Consider the following 20387-nt stretch of genomic DNA (forward strand, 5'->3'; position numbering starts at 1 on the left):
TTATAGAAGAGTAGGTTAACATCCAAATCACTCAGCAAAAGGCTTGAGATCAGGAGCAGAACTCAGCACAGCCACGTGGGAACCTACCCGCCATCATGATCTCATGAGACATTTCAACTTTTAAGCAAGTGGTCTACCTAGTTCCAAAATAAGTGACATAAATTCCATTCACAAGCAAATAAATGGAATTCAGACATTCTGATGGTAAAATAGTATTTTGCAGGTTGAAAGGTTTTTTGGATATTTCTAATTCTTGGATGATCAGCAAAGACTGTGGAGCTGGGAGTTTAGTAATAGTGCTGAAAATCCAGATAAAGTTATTCATGTAATGAACAACAGATGGGACCTTCCAGTTCACATCTGTCTGCAAGTCACTAAAAAATATTTACACTTCATGGTTGCCATGGCACAGTAAGACCAGATTCAGTGCAGTCTGCTATTAGCACAGATGGAGCTGTCTGAGAATCCAGCTAAAATCGTTTGATCATTCAATTCTAGGTTCCTGGAGCTGGGCTCCAGCAGAGGACACTTTTAAATATTTTAATTCAAATGTAGAACTGAAGAAAAAAGCTGTTTTAGTCTTGGTAGCTACTGTGATCTACTGGTTATAACTGTAGAGTGAATCGATACTGTAGACTCGATCAGATTTATCTTTAAAACATCTTGGTAAGACTCACTTCATTTTTAGGGTTAGTTTAGAAGAAGTAAACCATGTGAAAACTGCAGCTCCTCGCTCACAAGACCGCCCTGTGTTCCTCTCCCAATATGGCGGAGGGGTTAACGTATTGCTGCAACGAATTTACAGTCGTGCGTCGCACTGATACGTAAGGACACCGGGACAGGAGCCATCATCAGTCACCAAGCTACGCCACATAAAGGTTGAGGCGTTGCCCCGCACCGCTCTGGGATAAACCGCCATCTGTAGCCATGTCTGGCAGAGGGAAGACCGGAGGCAAAGCCAGGGCCAAGGCCAAGTCTCGGTCCTCTCGAGCCGGGCTCCAGTTCCCGGTTGGTCGAGTCCACAGGCTGCTCCGCAAAGGGAACTACGCGGAGCGCGTCGGCGCCGGTGCCCCGGTGTATCTGGCGGCGGTGCTGGAGTATTTGACCGCCGAGATCCTGGAGCTGGCAGGCAACGCGGCGAGGGACAACAAGAAGACCCGGATCATCCCCCGCCATCTGCAACTTGCCGTGCGCAACGACGAGGAGCTTAACAAGCTGCTGGGAGGCGTGACCATCGCTCAAGGGGGGGTCCTGCCCAACATCCAGGCTGTCCTCCTCCCGAAGAAAACCGAGAAACCGGCCAAGAGCAAGTGAAGAAAGCCGCTGTAGTGGAGCTACCGCTTTTATATCACTGTCTTTCTAACTCGAGGCGGCGCTTCGGTTTCTGCTGTTTTCTATAATAAACTGCTTCATGCTTGAGATGCTGGAAACAAACCTTTCTTTCTTTAGAAGCAGTCCTGAACGGTGATTTTTGAACAGCTCTGATGTAAGCTCATTTTTTGTGCATTGTTTTTTTTGTGGTGCTTTCATTAAAGGGTGTTTGAACTGCTTTATTTTTTGGCTGTTTTTATCTTACGGGTATTTACAGAATGAGGCAGCGGGCTCCCATAAATCCATAGCCGGTGCTCTCTTCCTTTTTTCCACCTTGACACATTTCCAGAAGCCTTGTCAGTTCTGCCATTTCATCTGTATGCCTCTCAGGTTGTGTTTCAATATAAAAAACATAAGTGTCAACTGTATCATACTGACCAGTTATGTTTATATACATTTCAATTGTTCTTTCAAAACAATTATAAGGTATCTGATTGTTCTAAAGTAGCAGACCAATATAAATGCACAGAGCTTGGAGTATGGCACTCTGCAAATATACTTGTCTAAACTTTTCATATTTAGCATAGCTGTTTTATGAAGATCACACATCACCATAATTTACAATAATAAACAGTAAAATCTGACTACTTCATGGTGTGTAGTGCCATTAAACACATTTACATTTACATGAAGGTTTTACCCTTTTGTCTCCAAATCCATCCAGCCAGGATATTTATCACTGCAGAGGCTGCTGGTACATCTCCATCAGAAACTGAGACAACCAGCTGACATCCCAGCAAGGGACAATGTTGAATTTTGATGTTTCTGATTTAGCATTATTATAGTAACTGTATATTACTGTAAATTGAATTACAGTAAATTAATGGTAAAATAACAGTAACTGTTAGACAAGACATTTTATTGTTATTTTACAGTTCATGTTATTAACCTGATGTTATGATTCTGCTCTGCGCTGTTTCCCTCCTCAGCTCTCACCGCTGCAATCAGGTTCATACCATCCACCTGCTCACCAGCAGTTACATTCAGCCTCAGACAGGCAGACAGTGTCAGATACACTGCCTGGCCAAAAAAAAGTCGCCACCTGGATTTAACTAAGCAAATAGGTACAAGCCTCCTATTGGATAAGTACTGCATAGGCGATTATCTTGCAGCTGGCAACAAATTATTTAACCCCAGCTGATGCAATGAGTAACTCCTCATTTCTTAAACAACCATGGCAAAAGACACATCCTGTGGTCGTGGAAAAGACATTAGTCTGTTTAAGAAAGGACAAATCATTGGCATGCATCAAGCAGAGAAACATCTAAGGAGATTGCAGAAACTACTAGAATTGGGTTAAGAACTGTCCAACGCATCATTAAAAACTGGAAGGATGGTGGGGAACCATCGTCTTCCAGGAAGAAATGTGGTCGGAAAAAAATCCTGAATGATCGTGATCGGTGATTACTTAAACGTTTGGTCAAATCAAATCGAAGAAAAACAACAGCAGAACTCAGGAGTATGTTTAATTGTGAACGCTAAAGCATTTAGCAAAGCTGTTAATAAATCATCACTGAATCAAAAATCCTCTGGCTTTATGTGTGAACCTACATGTGGGTAAAGAAACTCAAATCCAACATGACAAAGTCTTTTGCAAATGCAATGACAAGGAAAAGGAAATAGAGAAAGTGAGAGATAACACACAAATTGCTTGACTGCAGTATTTGATTGGCATCCTCTACACAAATGTAAAGCAAAAAAAAGAGAAGCTGCACAACATCACTAGCAAAGAATAAAAATGGAGCTGAATCAGCAATTGAGTTATTTGAATTTGTAGGTACAGCACAAGAATTAGTACTTTCAGTACTGTAACCACCTTTTGCGCTTAACCCTTTGGAGTCTTGGGTCTAAATGGCCGTTTTGGTCTAATTTTGAATTTACCCTTATATTGTCACCATAAAAACTATTTACCTTAATTTGTTTGGTATCATTATTTTCAGAACATCCTAAACTTTGTGATTTTACAGTGTTTGTTTCATTTTGACAAAATTTATTATCACATTGGAGCAAAAAACACACACAGAAACATGACGTCATGCCCGCCACAGGGCGGGCGTCGACCTCAATTGTACCAATAGTACAGCCTACTTTTAACCAAAAGTAAAATGATTCTGTGTCTTCTTTCTAGTGTTTGCTCACATGCACACGGTTGCATGCTTACATAACTATAACATATAAAACTGGTAAGTCACACAAACAAAACTGATTAAGACAGGTCAACTCCCATTAGAGAAGGACTGTGCAGAATGAGAAGCTAAAAGCAGAGATCATGCTATTATCTTTGCTTCACTTGGTGAAGCAAAGATAATTGCCACTGGACCCCATCCAGCACTGGGGTCCAGTGGACCCCAGTGCTGGATGGAGAATGTCACTCTGTATCTGTTCCATTTGTATGACTCTTCTGACTTCCAACATTTGATCACTTTCAGCATTAAACCCTGTTTTATACTTAAAATCTCATTATTTCTCAAGGTAATGACACGGAGGGGTTTTGGTCGGGTCCTGAAATTGGTAAACGGACCTGGGTGGTGCACAGAGGGGGAAATGGGTGAACTACAACACCAATGAACTGAAAAAAGTAAGACCGTAATACCATAATAGTCATATAAATATAAAAGCAGCAGTGTTTTCCATTTTTTGGTTGCTCCTTTGAAGGGTCAACGCTGCAGATCATCTGCTTCCATCTCAACCTGTCCCATCATTAAACTACATTGTTACACCAACCAGTTGGTTGATGTAGTGAAGAAAAACATGTCGTTACATGTCTTTCTTCACTACATCAATGCATCTTCTCCAAGGTCTTTCTCTTTTACCTGTCAGCTCTATCTTCAATATTCTTTGTCCACTATCACTCTTGTCCAAACCATCTCAACCTGGCCTCTCTGTAGCTTAATCTCTAAACTGCCCCACCTTCACAGTTCCTATTTATTTTTTTATTCCAATTTCTAACCTTGTCCATCTTATCGCTTCCCACAAAAATAATTATTTTTGACAGTCTATTTAGACTTTCCTTTGTGTTTGTAAAAGAAAACTGATTTAGACTCTAAAGAACATCATCTATATGGTATCAATAATAAATAGCTGTCTATTAAAAGCAGACATGTTTACAACTTGCAAAATTTGAGGTGAAAAAGCAACATGGTTTCCACGTAACTTTAAGATAATCTGTTTCATATTTACTGTCCTCTGTATCTCAGAAAAACTCAGCAGAGGGCAGACATTTCATTTCTTTTACTTCACACACTGATATTGTTGTTCATGGTGTTGCTACCTTGTTGCATGTTGCATAAGGACCATGCAGCATAGGCCCCTTGAAACAGAAGCTAATTAATCCAGGTAGTGGAATTAGCCACATTACTGACATTACTCCAAGCTGACAGTGATGTGCCATTCTGAATGCAAGTGTGTGTGAATGGAATCATTTGGCCTGTTGTGCCGTATGTGATAAATAATACTAAACAAATTAAACTTAAAGGTAATTCATCAAACTGGAAGACGGTTGTCCCTGGAGATGGGGGAAAATCAGTCCACTTCAGTTTGATTATTTAGCATCAATTAACAATAGATGTCGTCTCAAGACAAGTTACAGGAAAACTCTCTTTTAATGTCCAATGTTGTCTTACTGACCAAGAAATCATTTACAGCCAGATTCCAGAGATTTTATTTTTAATAGAATAAACTCTATTTATAAAGAATTCTATGAAGTCATTACTGATGAGAGCTGCGGAATTGGATGGCTCAACCATGACTCTGTTTAAGTTTGGTAGCTGTACTGAAGAGTAACCTAGGATTGTTCTTATTTTCCTCTTTCAATGATGATAAATTTGCTGTTCTAGCTCAGCAAAGGGTCTTTTTTTATAGCAGCAGACTTTATTTCCAGGTCAAGGAGAACTCTTCTAGATGTGTAAAGCTCTTTTTCCTTCCGATTTTCTAGTATTGTGCTTTGATATACATAGTTTTTAATTAAAGCAGGGAGTCCAATGCCTAGTTACTTTCTTTTTCAAGGGGGCTACATTGTCTAATGCAACATGCAATGAGGAAGTAGCATTATGTAGTTTGTGAAAGACCAGAAATGAGATAGCTGCCCTCTACTGTGGTTTTCTATGATATAGAGGAAAGTAAAAATGGAAAAGATTCATTTAAAGTTGTAACAGCATTGTCGGAAAATGTCATTTTGCCTCAGAACCAGAGTAGATTAAACTCAAAGGTCATTTTAAAAATAGTCAAACAGGAAAAGGTTCCATTATTCACACTTTATATGATATGTCAGCACAAAGTCCAGACTATGAAAAGAGGAGTGAATGGGTCTGTGGACATTTTGAGCAAAGCCAAATAAACCTTAGCTAGCATTAAAGACTAGGTACATTTAGGTTATCTCTTTAAGTGTTAATGTGGATGACAAAATCCCCCATTACAATAATTTTATCAGTATTTAACACTAAGTCAGCAAAGAAATCTGATAATTGGTCTACAATTTAAAAGTAAGGGCCTGGTGTATGACTACAAACAGAAATGGTTTTAGTGGTCATGTAGCTATTAAATGGCCCAATAAATATGACTGAAAGATGGTGGTTGCTCTTCATCCTCATCCAGTATTTCGAGGAATGTGAACATTAAAATAATAAGGTCCCAGCAAGTCAATCTGACTATCACTAATTAGGTCATTCACTTGAAAAGAGAGATTGTCTATTAAAGAAATCACACATAATTGTTTTTTTTGTTTGTTCATTTGGAGTGGTATTTAATTGTATAAGATTTACATGATTTGCTGTTTTTAGATTATTTTTGTATCTATTTGAGGTAAAATCTCTGCCTTGCAGGGATAATAATAGAAAATGTAACTACATTAACTTAATGTCCAGGGTATACCCTGCCTCTCTCCCCATGGAGACCCCATGGAGACAGGCACCAGTCTCCCTGCAGTCCTGCAAGGATAAGCGAGTATAAGCAATGGATGGATGTCCATTGGATGAATGTCTATAATCTTTACTTAGCAAAGTGTTCGGCACACATTCCCACCTAATGAAGTTTTTTTTTTTTTTTTATTGCTACCAAACTGAAGGCAGTTATTGTCTGAATCGATCTTCTACCATCTTATTATTACAGTGCAAATTGGGTTCTCCCTCAATAGGTTTACCCCAGATTTAAGAATAATAAGTTAAATAAGGTAATAGTTTGCTAGTTGACTGACAAAAGACAAGGTTGTCAAAGTAAGTAAAATAAACGACAATGTATTTCTGTCACGGATCTATACAACAAAATCTAGATATTATCTAGCTACAAAATAAAAACTATGTATGATTCCTGAACTATTGACCTGGACTTTTCATCTTAGAATCACATGAAAATGTCTTGAAATAAAAAGTCAGGGGAAACCACAGTTGTGTGATGTCATGGAAGGTCCCTGTGTGAAGTACATATAGAGCGAGTGCAGAGGAAGCGCAGTAAAGTGGAAGAACGAAAGAGTGAAGATGAAGCTCCAGCTTATTGTCTTCTTGGTGCTTGTACAAGGTGAGTTTACTTTCAATACTTTTTCACCGCTAAGGTTAGTCCTGAAAATTATTTGTTCAATCTATTTCTTTTTGGTACTTGTGAGAAAAATCTTCAGTAAACTTATATATCTGGATTTGTGACTAAATGGTTTTTGGTTTCACTTTTGCTTATTTTAAGGCAATCAGTATGGTCACTTATGTGACACTATTTTCTTATAAAATGTCCTTATTAGAGAACATACAGAAGCTGCTTTGACTATACAGAACCGACCTGTGCTTGCAGAACAGGAACACATCTGTACTTCTCCAAAACAAATACTCTCCTGTAGAGAAACTGAGTGCACAAACAGTTTAGGTACAGCTTAAAAAATATTAGGACAAGTTTAAACTATACAATTGTGCATATACAAATATTGTGTTGGCATTAACAAATTGTTTTAATTAGTTACATTGTATTTAAGTTTATTAAAAAAGTTGTCAGTTGATTCACAGGCAAGATGAAGCACAAAACGATCATTAAGACGTAATCAAACATTAGATGTTTATCAAATTTAAACTCCGTATAAGAACTCAGTTCAAGTTTCCTGGAAAAAGGTCAGTAGATATCTGAAGTCGTGACATACTAATTTAAAGAATTAGACTCTAAAAATAAAATGAATCATTCCTTGATGCTGTTTAGGTTGAAGAAATTTTCTATGAAGATTTGTTAATGTTTCAAATGATTCAGTAGATCAGTAGAGTTGTGACTGCTGGCTTGAGTAGGGAGATAAATCGCAAGATTGCTAACAAAGCAACAATCTGTCTAAAAAATGAACCACAAGGCAAGCCTACAAAGCAAGAATACAATTAGCCCAAATACAGTGCCTTGAGGTATCTCACTAGTAAGATATGTTTTGGAAAATGGAAAGAAAATAATACATTTGTCATGTATGACTGGATTCATTCAAGAGCTGTACCTTTAGTTGACTCCAATCAAATTAACACTCCTTAGCAACAAATAAAACTGAAAATTAACCACAGGTAATAAATTAAAAACTGCTTATGTCAACAATCTAAAGATCTTGTCTTAAAGCTCAAATGTTTCAAACACATTAACAAGTTGATTTATTGTTAGATTGTGTCTTTCTTTTATTAGCAGTTGTATAATTGTATGATCTATGTATTTCTATTCGACTAAAAACATGAACTGCTTTTTTTTTTTGACTTGCATGAGAATTGATAATGAACCTGAAATATTACAAAGAGAAACAAGGTCTTGATAGCCTTTGAAGCCCACTGTCCTGAGTAACGGTGTCAGTATGCCCCCACAAACTTATTTTCCAGATGTGTGTTTCAGCCTGTAAGAAAGAAAAAAACACTCAAGGCCCCCTTCAGCAGCCTACATCTAATCTATATTTTCTCTCACACCCGCCCCACTTTCTCTCTCAGCTAAGAGAATTGACCACATTACTTCCTGTCACAGCAGAAAAGCAACAGGGGGGCTGCTTGTTTGTAATGTTTCTTTTAAGGTCACACCACCTCCACACACACATAAGCAGAGGCAGAGCAATGACAAACAGGGGAACAGATGAGTCAAGGTGTGAGAAGTAGATTTAGCTATGGACAGCTGTGAGAAGGAAAGATTATTTTGTTGTTCCACACTTTTATTGAAATTGTTCCAGTGGATAGGTGTATGTTGTTTCTGCTGGTTCAAACTTCTCTGTCAGAAGTGCTGTAGCCACAGTTACAAGTTTAGACTTTCAAGGAACTCATACTTCTCCTTTATTTTGTCACAGTTTCACTTGCAGAAAAGATGCAAAATGTGACTGCACTTAAGGGCTCCACTGTGGATCTACGCTGTCCTATTAGCAAATCTGATAAAGGCATCGTTGAATGGAGGGACCCAGACAACAATATTATGTTCTTCAACGATATTTCAGGTGAATATTGTACGTAGTATGTGTTAGTGAAACATTTTAGAAAATGACAATATGTCACAATGATGACTAAGAGGCATGGAACTGTTGTTTTCTTTCTAGCAATAAAGGACAAACGATACAGCATCACCAAGCTGACCAACTCACAGTTCTCCATCAGTATCACCAATGTCACCTTTACAGATGGGGGTGTTTACACATGCACACAATATAAACCCAAACTGTCAGTGAAGACAGTGAGGGTGACAGTATTGGGTGAGTAAAATAAAGTAATCAAATAACAAAATATTTCTTGCAGCCACCTTTTAATCCACATTTGTACAATAGCGTCTGAATTAATGGTTTTTTTGTTGTTGTTTTGTTGTTGTTTTTCCATTTATTTAAAGATCTTCCAAGAATGTCAGTGACGAGGGAAGGAGAGAAGTCTGCTGTAAAATGCACCGCTAAGGGAAACAACCAACCTCCCAAGATCACTTGGAAACTTAAAAATGAACCTGAATTTCAATGTATGTTGAAAAAGAAAAATGCAAACTTCAATATGAAAAAGTATCTTTGAATTGAGATTTAAAAAGGAACAAAGATAGAAGGAAAAGCACATGACAAAGTATAGTAAACAAGAGGAGTTGATGGAGTTTTTGTAATCTGCCAGGAAAATGTCTCTAAGGGGACAATGATAAAGTGATACTGATACTGATCTTTACCCACAATATTGGGAACAGATGACTGGAGTTAAATAAATATTTTCTGTTGTAAGGTATTTCCTCTGCTCAGTGGCTGTTGTTAATGAACACTGTTTTTTTCCTCACAGTTCAAGGAACTACATATGAAGAACCCAAAACTTTTGTCACAGCAGCAATCTTATATGTTTATCCTGAGAATAGCAGAGTCACTGTGAAGTGCCTTGTTCACCACCCAGATCTGCATGCAGGGCCTTTGATGCAGTTTGTGAAAGTTGGAAAACAGAGTGAGTTCCTGACATCTCTTGCTATCTTTGTCAATTATCTCCAGGCAGAGAAAATATTCCCCCTGACAGGAGGTTTTATTGAAACCTGTTTACAGGAAAGTACTTCTCCAATAAATTGGAATATTTGTGGAACAGTGAAAGTGTGGTTGTATCGTCATAAAACAAAAAACCCAACAGGTTTTTTCCCATCAGTTGCTCCGTCTCACTGGCTTAAGCTCTGAACTTCTGACCAAAATAACAGACCAAAATCATTTCCTCTTTCTGTGCACCCTAAATAGTTTGGTTTCCTCTATTAAGTTGGACAACATACGTCATTTGAAAATTGTCCAGATGACAATGCACATCTTCCTCTTACTTGTTTCTGATCTTTGTGATGTAAATGTTTTTTTTCTCTCACAGAAACAAAACTTGTCCTTGCATCCACCTCCAGTCCTTCCACAGCACAGCCTCAGAGTTCTGTGAGGGCGCTGAGGACAACTTCAAGATCCTTTATAAGCAATAACCCAGCAGTCCGCTTTTCAACCACAAACACAAATGGTCCCTCAGTAGAGTGGTCATCTGCGCCCAATGAGATGCTTACTGCCAGTGACCCCAAGACTTTCACCGTGACCCCTGCAGGACCTTCTGTGGAGCCAGCTACATCTGTTCACTTACATTTCAACACCACTGGTAGGTGAAATTGCTGTCATTATAGAGCTTTCATACTGCAAGTGCTCTGAATAATATTTCCACTACTTATGAGTATGTAGAGCAGAGAGACAAAGAGGAAATAGTAACAGCAGAAAAAGAAACCGGACCTCAGAAGCTACTGCAGATAAAGTGTTAATATATTAACACAAGTTTCATATCAGTAGAGGTGAATTTCCACTCATGCAATGAGAGTGTGTTTTTATGCTCTTTAATAGTGAAGTTGAGTTGTTCAAGTTTTACCCAGAAAAACTCCTCAAAACCAACAGAAGACCCATAAACTCAGACGTTTATAGTGTTTTGTGATAAGTCAGTGCTCTTTTGTGCTACCAGTAGCCACTGGCTTTCTAGCCAGCAAAGATGGGTTTAGTGTTCTTTGACAGCCCTCACCCAATTGGGTACCAGTGCTTACTCCTGTGAGTTCGCTGCTGATGGATAGAATCCAACTATTTGTCTCCATTCACTGTGAAAAAAGAAAGAAAGACAATGTCATTAAGGAAATACTTTAAATAATGGATAGAGCGAAGCCTGCTAGTAGCTACCATTTATTGACTCAGCCAAACAGAGCATTGGTTTCCAGACCAGAACCAGTGAAAGCAGGTTGAGATACCACTAACCCTAAGCAAACGATATCATGGGAGCTGGTGTAGTATGTTTTTTAACCTGTTTCTGATCGTACATGAAATTTAACGACCCACATCCTGAGTGTTTTTCTGTCTGTCTGAATTTACGTAAATACTGTCTGGTGTGCTTTGCTAAGCTCAATTAATCTAAATTTTATCAAATGGTTCTTAAAAAGAAACTTTGTACATGAAGGTCAATAGAGGAAAAGAGGGCTAAATGGTGCATGTACAACACGTGGTGGGTTTTTGAGATGGAAAGGACAGATATCTCTCTTTTCTAATGCAGACTGTCATCTAACCTCAGCTGTGGGTTGTGATATCACACAATCTGTTTCCGATGAGGAGAGCTCAGAGTGTGTGGTTAGCACTGTTAGTGCAGATCTTCTCAGTGTAATGGTGGAACACTGAGTTTCAGCATAGGGTTTGTGTGCTAATTTGATACCTGCACATGTTCATCCTTTTTTTTCTAATATCTTTAATATAACCCCATATACCAAACAAAGTCTGTTTGAATTCTATAACTGCAATAAGTTAATTTGAACGTCAATGTTGAACCATTTATATGCTTGCTTACAGTACTATCTACAGAGGACTCGCTCAACTCTACAACACCAGACCTAATTTGGAATGACACCACCTCTGAAACAACGAACACTACAGGTACCTGCGTCATCTTAGTACTTAGCGTAAAAGATGAGTTGAGGAAAATGCGTTTGCTGACATCTAGTGGTGAAACCAGATATTCTCATTTAACACACTGTGGCTGCATTAGCTAAATTATTCATTCTCACTTTACATTATTTAGTCTTTCAGTATGCCACACAGAAACATACAACCATACACATGCTCTACATAAGATATGCCATCTATGGAAAGTGGAAGATGTATTAACTACCAATAATTGAAAGGAGGAAACACTAATCTGCCACTAACTAAATGTGTCTTATGTCTTTAAAGGTGATTTACAAGAGGACATAAACCTGTATAATACTACAAAGACAAACATGACAGGTAAACACTAGATGCTGTTAAATGTAGGGTCTTGACATGGCTGAATCATTGGTGGGCCTTTAGTGAGCTGTGCTATATCTTTTTCCTAGACCCTGATAAGAGAACAGAAAGGAAACAAAGCTCTTCCTTATTAGTACTTTTGGTGACATGCCTCATATTTGCCCTTCTGGTTGTGGTTATTTTCTTTGCTATCAAGCTGAGGAGAGCACACATTGCCTGGAAGAAAGGTGAGCAGGCTAAGTTCTTATTTTCTGTGCAGAAACACACCAACATCAGATTTCTGCTGGAGTTGCTTTAAATGCTGTGAACATAGTATATAATAGTGCTTTCATTTGAATGTGCTTATCATTCACAAACATCTTACAGTTTTCATTGTTACAGAGAATGAAGACTGCGACCCATCAGAAACTAGCAGTAAGTCAAAATCAAGCCAAGAAGAAAAGAACTCCCAAGGGCAAAGGCGAAGAGGTATGGCAGTGAATTGTGATTCCTTTCATTTTGTAGTCAAACTTAGACAGCAGAGATCATAATCTCATTCGTCAAATAGAGTTGGAACCCAAACACTGAATATTTTATTATTTTAGAAATGAGGGCTGATTTTTTTTCTGAAAATGACACTGAATCCCATTTGAAGAAGATGACTGCCGTGGGGATGATGTGCAGCAGAAACAATCTGTTTACTTGCCAGCCAGGAAATATTTTAAACATAATTCATGCCCACATTTAGCTATATGGAGAGAAAATGAGTCAGACATTTAGATTATACTGTTCTTGTAAGTTTATATTATATTTCTTATTCCTTACAGTTACTGTTTCCACTCTCTCTTATAAGCCTGGTTTTGAGTTTGTCTTTGCTTTTAATTTTAAAAAAGTCCCTCATTGTAAAATTCTCTGTTTATTTCACAGGACTCTTCAACACGGTATTTGCACAGTATGTTGTTGAGGATCCAGTAGCAATAACTTCAGTAACGAACCCAAATACAATGACTCGAAAAGAAAGCGCCACCATAGAGCAGACCTCTCAAAGTCAGACGCAAGCCGCAGTCAGAAGCAACATAAAGGAGACTTCACTTTAATAACTTCAGACGATGGAACCTCGTGGTCAAGTTTGTCATCAAATGATGAACCTGACCAGTAAAGTCAGATTCCCTGACTTTACTAAACCTGTAATTGTGTTTCCAGAGTCAACAAGAGTCTACAAGGAGCAGCACAATAAAAGGAGGCATTACCTACCTTTGCACTCAGAAACTTTACTATTATAGTTATGAACCATCCTGGGATAGTCATTAAAAGATTATAAACTACTGATATGCATGTGTGTTAACCTCAAATACTCAAATGCAAACAGTTTTGGTGTGTTGTTTGTGAATGCAATATATAAAAATGCCAAAATATGAAAATTACAACAAATCATGATAAAGTACGAAGACAGTTTGTTGTTAAAAATCATGTATTTATTAGGAAATTGTCCTTTCTTAGATTTGAAATGTTTTTTAGATTTTTAACTAAAGACCAACTGTCATACCATGGAAAATGGATATTTTTCTTTCCTATGCAATATGTGAAAATGAAGTGAAGCGGAGGAGTCTGCTGGTGTTTATGTCTAATAACTACACAACTGCACGTGTTCTTGATAAAATGCTTGTTTACACTGTTTACATGGAAAAGAATGTATTTTTTTTTACACAGAAATGTAAATATATGTATGCATTTTGTACCAATAAATATTATTTTGCTACAAAATATTGTATGAGAGAGGATGAGTATCAATATGGATAAATTATATTGATCAGTTTTTATCATCCTTATTAATTAGGTGAATAACTAACTACAGACGGTTCCCTATGAAACTGACTTTCTGAGTCTCATCAAGGCAATAATGAACAACTGGAAGGTTACAAACACTTGAACCAAACAATAAGCATGGCACGTTGTGAATAAGTAGAAAAATTAACAATATAAAAGGAAAGACATGTTTTCACTCAGCTGTTTTCATCTAAATATTAGATTAAAACAAAAAGATGTACTTTAATAATGTGGTTAAACTCGTTATCAGCATCAGCACAATCCTTGTAAAAGTATGCGCTTCAGCCAATGACCTTTTATTTCAATAAAGGATGCCATGTTCACGCACGTGTTCTCTCAAAGTGATTATGAAAGACTTCAGTCGAAAGAACAGGAAGTGATGAGCATCGTCATTAGCGTCATCAGATATCACCAATGTCATTGGTGCTGTAACAACGACTGGACACTGATTGGCCGGCATGCCGGTGATATATAACGTTCCGAGAAGCAGAACGTTCCTTATCCTTCACATCCCAGAGAGGTCTCACGTCTGTCACTGGTTCCATTCCATTCTAGCACATTCTGTCAACCCCGGCCGAACGATTTGGTAAGATTCTTTTTGTTACTCGTTTTGTTAGCAAGTCGATCTTCTTGTTTGGGGGTGTGATTACTGCTTTTGTTAACGTTTTATTTTATACCTACAGCTCTAAAATAAGACGTAATTGAGCTCCTATCAAATTTAATATAGTTAATTATTTAAGCCTGGGTGAAAGATAACTCTAAAATTAAACGGTTTATATGCCAGGATTATGAATATACGTTTGTGTTAGTCAGCAGCGTGTTCTCACTGCGGTAGGGGGAGGGGCTTCTGGAACATTCTCGAATGTTCTCTAATGGCGGTTAAGCTTCCTGCAGTCTTTCCGGGTATTTGTTCCTGGGGTGAAGAGATACATTATATAATTGTCTGTATTCCTACATCTGTATATTTTAAATATGTACTTGTTGCTCATTATTATGTAGACTTTCAGTGTTTATTTATTTATTTTTTTGTTATTCCTTCTCTCAGTAAACATGTCTAAGGGACCAGCAGTTGGAATCGATCTTGGAACCACCTATTCCTGTGTTGGTGTGTTCCAGCATGGCAAAGTTGAAATCATTGCCAATGACCAAGGCAACAGGACCACACCCAGCTATGTGGCTTTCACAGATACAGAGAGGCTGATTGGAGATGCAGCCAAGAATCAGGTTGCCATGAACCCTACCAATACAGTTTTTGGTATGAAAGTCTATTTCAATTCTACATTTCCCATTTTGCCAGTTTTCATGACTGATTATGCTGAAAGTACATTTGAACAAATTTCACTCAAGTGGTTCATCTTTAAGGTGCAGATTCCTGCTATTTACATTTTCTACTTCCCAGGAAGGCGAGGCTGATCCCTTACTCTGGTTACATTCTTGGCTCTTTTTCTTTACAGATGCCAAACGATTGATTGGCCGGAGGTTTGACGATGCCGTTGTACAGTCAGACATGAAGCACTGGCCATTTACTGTAATCAATGACAGCAGCCGCCCCAAGGTTCAGGTTGAATACAAGGGTGAAACTAAATCCTTCTACCCAGAGGAAATCTCCTCCATGGTGTTGACAAAGATGAAGGAAATTGCTGAGGCCTACCTTGGAAAAGTAAGGCTTAATTTTTATTTTTTATATATATTTTTCCTGATTTTATAAATTAAATGTTAACGACTGTCTTTATTCTTTCAGACTGTCAACAATGCTGTGATCACAGTACCTGCTTACTTCAATGACTCCCAGCGTCAGGCCACGAAGGATGCTGGCACCATCTCTGGCCTCAATGTTTTGCGTATAATCAATGAACCGACTGCAGCTGCTATCGCCTATGGGCTGGACAAGAAGGTAGGCAGAAATCAGTTTCACACTTTAACTTGAGACTGAATCACTGCAGTTCACTAATAATTAGCCTTGTTGCCTGCTGAACTTTTAGGTTGGGTCAGAGAGGAACGTGCTCATCTTTGATCTCGGTGGTGGCACTTTTGATGTTTCCATCTTGACCATCGAGGATGGGATCTTTGAAGTGAAATCCACTGCTGGAGATACTCATCTTGGTGGGGAAGACTTTGACAACCGTATGGTTAACCACTTCATTGCTGAGTTCAAACGCAAGTACAAGAAGGACATCAGCGACAACAAGAGGGCAGTCCGCCGTTTGCGTACTGCTTGTGAGCGGGCAAAGCGCACCCTGTCTTCCAGCACCCAGGCCAGCATTGAGATCGACTCTCTGTATGAGGGAGTTGACTTCTACACCTCTATCACCAGAGCTCGTTTTGAGGAGCTCAATGCTGATCTCTTCCGTGGAACCCTCGACCCCGTGGAGAAGTCTCTCCGTGATGCCAAGATGGATAAAGGCCAGATCCATGACATTGTCTTGGTAGGCGGCTCCACCCGTATCCCCAAGATCCAGAAGCTGCTTCAGGATTTCTTCAACGGAAAAGAGCTAAACAAGAGCATCAACCCAGATGAAGCTGTGGCTTACGGAGCTGGTAAGAATACAATCAGGTCATTTACCATGGTGATCCTCAGTCCAGTGTGCTAACAGATTTGGGATGTTCCTTTCGTCTCTACAGCTGTCCAGGCTGCCATTCTGTCTGGAGACAAGTCCGAGAACGTACAGGACCTGCTCCTTCTGGATGTTACTCCTCTGTCCCTGGGTATCGAGACGGCTGGAGGTGTCATGACTGTCCTGATTAAACGCAACACCACTATTCCAACAAAGCAGACGCAGACCTTCACCACATACTCTGACAACCAGCCTGGTGTGCTTATCCAGGTCGGGATGCTCTGGTCATCTTCTCCTAAGGAGCTTGGCCTGACCTTTGCCATGTTAAGGTGAACATGTCAATCTTATTCTCTTAAATGGGTCTCAACAGGTCTATGAGGGAGAGCGTGCTATGACAAAGGACAACAACCTTCTGGGGAAGTTTGAATTGACAGGAATTCCTCCTGCTCCTCGTGGTGTTCCACAGATTGAGGTGACTTTCGATATTGATGCTAATGGTATCATGAATGTCTCTGCTGTCGACAAAAGCACTGGCAAGGAGAACAAGATCACCATCACAAACGACAAAGGTAAATTTTGGGCTGTTCTTGGTCAGTTTCCAAACGTTTCTTGGCAGTTTCTTAATGCCCTCTGCTTTCAGGTCGCCTCAGTAAGGAGGACATCGAGCGCATGGTTCAGGAAGCAGAGAAATACAAGGCAGAGGATGATGTGCAGCGCGACAAGGTGTCTGCAAAGAACGGCCTGGAGTCTTATGCTTTCAACATGAAGTCAACTGTGGAGGACGAGAAGCTTGCTGGAAAGATCAGCGACGATGACAAGCAGAAGATCTTGGATAAGTGCAACGAAGTTATCAGCTGGCTAGATAAGAACCAGGTAAATGAGGGGGAGGGAAACCTTATGTTGAGCACTCCTAAACTACCCTAATTCCTAATTTCATTTTTATTTCAGACTGCCGAAAAGGATGAGTATGAACACCAACAGAAGGAGCTGGAGAAGGTGTGCAACCCTATCATCACAAAGCTGTACCAGAGTGCTGGTGGGATGCCAGAAGGCATGCCTGGTGGCTTCCCAGGAGCAGGCGGTGCTGCTCCCGGTGGCGGATCCTCTGGCCCAACCATCGAGGAGGTCGACTAAACATTCCATCCCCTCAAACCTACCTCCTGGGATGTAAAGATCGAAGCCCTCTTACAGCAGAAGTTGCCACAAGCTTAAGAGTGTATTGAATAGGTCCATAACTGCATTGACACATGGGGGGGGGGGAATAAAAAAACTTGTCTGCATAGCAAACACTGATTTGGCATGTCTTGTTTTATAGACTGTCACTTCCTTAAAAATAAAATTTGCAACTGTTGACTCTTGTTTGGTTTAATTAATTCTCTGCAAATAATTTAGCACTCTGCTACTTTGGGGAAAAATGAAATAAAACAGGAAGAGCTTATAAATATGTGAAATTATGATTCTACATGGTGCTTAAATTCAATTCAATGCTAGCTACCTTTTTACTGCACATTAAAAATGCTATAGGGTTGGGATTAAAAATGGCTTATTAAAATTTTTCTTTTTGTTACTAAAGCTGTTTGGTATAAACACGTAATATTGTGTACATTTGGCTTCATCTGTACTGATGAGGATTCTTGACTGGATTCAAGTTTCATGTGATCCAACTGCCTTTAGGGGGCGCTCTTGCCTTTTCATACTCAGGTTCTCAACTGTACATCAAACTCAGGAAAATGTGAGTTAAATATTCAAATGTTTTAAAAAGTTTGTTCTAAGATTTGGTGTCCTGTTTACAGCAAAATCCTTGTCCCACTGTGGGGAAATGTGTGTATCAGCAGTGGTACTGATCAGGTATGCAGGTCCATACAGTGTTCAAATTTAAACTGGCCTAATTTTTAAATATGTCCTATAATTGCAGCACTGGCACCTAACAGGACAAGTGTACATTTTCAGGAATGTACAGAATTCTTCAGTACCTTGGGTTCTGGTGTTTGGCACCTTAAGTGTCACTAATAGATGGAAAGCCCAAAATACTGAACAGCTAAAACTTGGCCAGAGCAATGAACACCAGCTAGTTTGAACTGAATTCATTCAATCTTTGTAAAGGGGTTTGTTTCCAGATGAACAGTATCTAAGTTAATATTAAATTATGTGGTAAAGACAAAACTGATTACATCAGATTTGGATTAGCACCTTTCTTTAAGAAGTGACTTGTTGATGACTTTAGCCATATTTAGAGGCTACTGAGGCGATTGGTTCAACAAAAGCTCGTCCATGACCTGACACTCCTACCGCTGATCAAAATGTCTGCCACTTCAAACTAGCTCACAAATATGAGTCGAGTGAAAATATTTGGGGTAAAGCCAACTAACAGCATCAAAGCTATCAATTCAGTTTCGTTTAATTCAAATCAGGTTATTTATTTGGTACCAAATGACAACAAATGGCCATTTATAAATGATCCACCCATACTCCAAATTATTAGACAGTACAATTGGTTGGTAACAAAACTTTGTATAAAGCTAAGGGATTTAAACTGTAACTACCAATATTAACATTAATTCAAATATTTGTTTTACAGGACACATGATCAGAATGAAGATTGTGTTTGTGTTTTTCAGCCATTGCATTTGTTTTTAAAGTCACAAGTCCAGAATATCAAGGCTGCTTACTGCTATTTTGAATATCGTAAATGTTCTCTGTACCATGGAGTTAGAAAGAGCACATTTGCAAGTTAGATTTTAGATGAATGAAAACAGAATATCCTACAGCTGTTGCCTGAGTCAGTTGGCAAATCTTTTACTCGACGGTTACACCATATGGCCAGTAGGTGGGAGTATTTTTATTATGATTGAGAGTGAGAATATTACTAAAGCAAATGTAGCAACAATAAAATTCATGAAAGCCAAAGAGGCGTGTCCGGTAATTTGGACTCCAGTATCGATGCCTTTTTTTTAGTTTAGTTTATTAGTTATTTAATGAACCAGTTAAAGCTGAAATACAAGCAGAATGACAAGATTAGTTAATGTTCTGGTTTTGAAAGAATATGTAATGTCTACTTCATTCAATTTAATGAGAACAGATGTGCAACAAGAAGAAAAAATTACTGGTAAAACCAAACCTTTACATTAAAGTTACAAATGTCTTCTATCTGCATTGATGTGTTACTATTCCTTTGTTTTTTGTAGCACACAAAGATATTATTACTTTTGCTGTTATTGTTATTAACATATATTTAGTGAGAATGACCTTTGAGATGTAAGATATTTAGGTTCAACGTAATGCATCTCATTCTGGTTTGTTGTTGACTCATTTTTCTTCAGACCCTAATGGTCTTTCATCCCTGAATTAAGAAGGTTATTCTCAACTTTTTTGTTATTAACTCAAAAGTAATTACTTAGTGTAAGTGAAAGTTAACTTATAAAGTATATTGTTTTAGATGAATATTGCCTTCATTCTTTCCATCAAAAAATTCATTTGCTTCAGTGAGACAGCAGACACGATTCTCTTCCCATCAGAGTTCTCTGTATGGCCTATTCAAGACAAGTACGCCTTCTCAAACAATGGCACTACATAGTTTTTCAATCTATTGGGGATCCCTCACCCCTGCCAGAAAAAAAAAATCTGTTTAAGCAACTGTATTCTGTTGCTACACTATCATTCAAACCTATCTCACTAGAAATGTTGCAGTAGGACCGTAGAGTATGAACACTTTTTCGTTTCCCATTCATTGTTGGTCTTGATATTTTCCTAGCTTTGTATTTAGGCACGTTCATCTTTGTAAGAAATAATAGGCTGTGGTGCTTTGCCAGTGTTGGGGGTATCACACCTAGCTGCATGTTGTCCATAATGCATTCTCCTACTTGTTTGAGGCTGAGTCATTAGAGAAACATCCCTTACCCTTTTAGCCTCATTGGAGTGAAGGGCCCTACACCACAGCAACTCTACCCCTAACGCACAACAAC

The 20387-nt window shown here is 38.7% G+C and overlaps 3 protein-coding genes across 5 annotated transcripts; all 3 read left to right on the forward strand.

Moving 5' to 3' along the window:
- The first annotated feature begins 779 nt into the window (after nucleotides 1-779).
- On the forward strand, nucleotides 780-1553 carry LOC102234569 (histone H2A-like). Its single transcript, XM_005813758.2, has one exon. The coding sequence runs from the start codon at nucleotides 928-930 to the stop codon at nucleotides 1312-1314; it is 387 nt and encodes a 128-aa protein (XP_005813815.1). The 5' UTR covers nucleotides 780-927; the 3' UTR covers nucleotides 1315-1553.
- A 5270-nt stretch (nucleotides 1554-6823) lies between these two features.
- Nucleotides 6824-13794, forward strand: LOC102235358 (cytotoxic and regulatory T-cell molecule-like). Of its 3 annotated transcripts, none has more exons than XM_014474421.2 (11): nucleotides 6824-6882; nucleotides 8639-8791; nucleotides 8882-9034; nucleotides 9166-9285; nucleotides 9588-9743; nucleotides 10143-10412; nucleotides 11630-11713; nucleotides 12011-12064; nucleotides 12154-12291; nucleotides 12446-12532; nucleotides 12971-13794. In XM_014474421.2, exons 1-11 carry the CDS (start codon nucleotides 6843-6845, stop codon nucleotides 13138-13140), a joined length of 1425 nt encoding a protein of 474 aa, XP_014329907.1. In that variant the 5' UTR covers nucleotides 6824-6842; the 3' UTR covers nucleotides 13141-13794. The 3 variants fall into 3 exon arrangements, with proteins under 3 accessions (XP_014329907.1, XP_023197864.1, XP_023197865.1); XM_023342096.1 differs by having other exon boundaries at nucleotides 8639-8782; nucleotides 12431-12532; XM_023342097.1 differs by having other exon boundaries at nucleotides 8639-8782.
- Nucleotides 13795-14351: 557 nt separating this feature from the next.
- On the forward strand, nucleotides 14352-17778 carry LOC102234316 (heat shock cognate 70 kDa protein). Its single transcript, XM_005813757.2, has 9 exons — nucleotides 14352-14456; nucleotides 14916-15125; nucleotides 15325-15530; nucleotides 15612-15764; nucleotides 15853-16408; nucleotides 16493-16695; nucleotides 16796-16994; nucleotides 17066-17298; nucleotides 17374-17778. Exons 2-9 carry the CDS (start codon nucleotides 14921-14923, stop codon nucleotides 17557-17559), a joined length of 1941 nt encoding a protein of 646 aa, XP_005813814.1. The 5' UTR covers nucleotides 14352-14456; nucleotides 14916-14920; the 3' UTR covers nucleotides 17560-17778.
- The last annotated feature ends 2609 nt before the right edge of the window (nucleotides 17779-20387 follow it).

This window comes from Xiphophorus maculatus, chromosome 11, assembly GCF_002775205.1.
Source record: "Xiphophorus maculatus strain JP 163 A chromosome 11, X_maculatus-5.0-male, whole genome shotgun sequence".
Classification (NCBI taxonomy): domain Eukaryota; kingdom Metazoa; phylum Chordata; class Actinopteri; order Cyprinodontiformes; family Poeciliidae; genus Xiphophorus; species Xiphophorus maculatus.

Excerpts from the sequence above, each read along its gene's own strand:
- LOC102234569 (XM_005813758.2), top strand. The coding sequence starts at position 928 with ATGTCTGGCAGAGGGAAGACCGGAGGCAAAGCCAGGGCCAAGGCCAAG.
- LOC102235358 (XM_023342096.1), top strand. The coding sequence starts at position 6,843 with ATGAAGCTCCAGCTTATTGTCTTCTTGGTGCTTGTACAAG. Across the intron at positions 9,744-10,142 it reads TGTGAAAGTTGGAAAACAGA|AAACAAAACTTGTCCTTGCA; the intron begins GTGAGTTCCTGA and ends TTTCTCTCACAG. Across the intron at positions 12,292-12,430 it reads ACACATTGCCTGGAAGAAAG|TTTTCATTGTTACAGAGAAT; the intron begins GTGAGCAGGCTA and ends AACATCTTACAG.
- LOC102234316 (XM_005813757.2), top strand. The coding sequence starts at position 14,921 with ATGTCTAAGGGACCAGCAGTTGGAATCGATCTTGGAACCACCTATTCC. Across the intron at positions 15,765-15,852 it reads CCTATGGGCTGGACAAGAAG|GTTGGGTCAGAGAGGAACGT; the intron begins GTAGGCAGAAAT and ends CTGAACTTTTAG. Across the intron at positions 16,995-17,065 it reads CACCATCACAAACGACAAAG|GTCGCCTCAGTAAGGAGGAC; the intron begins GTAAATTTTGGG and ends CTCTGCTTTCAG.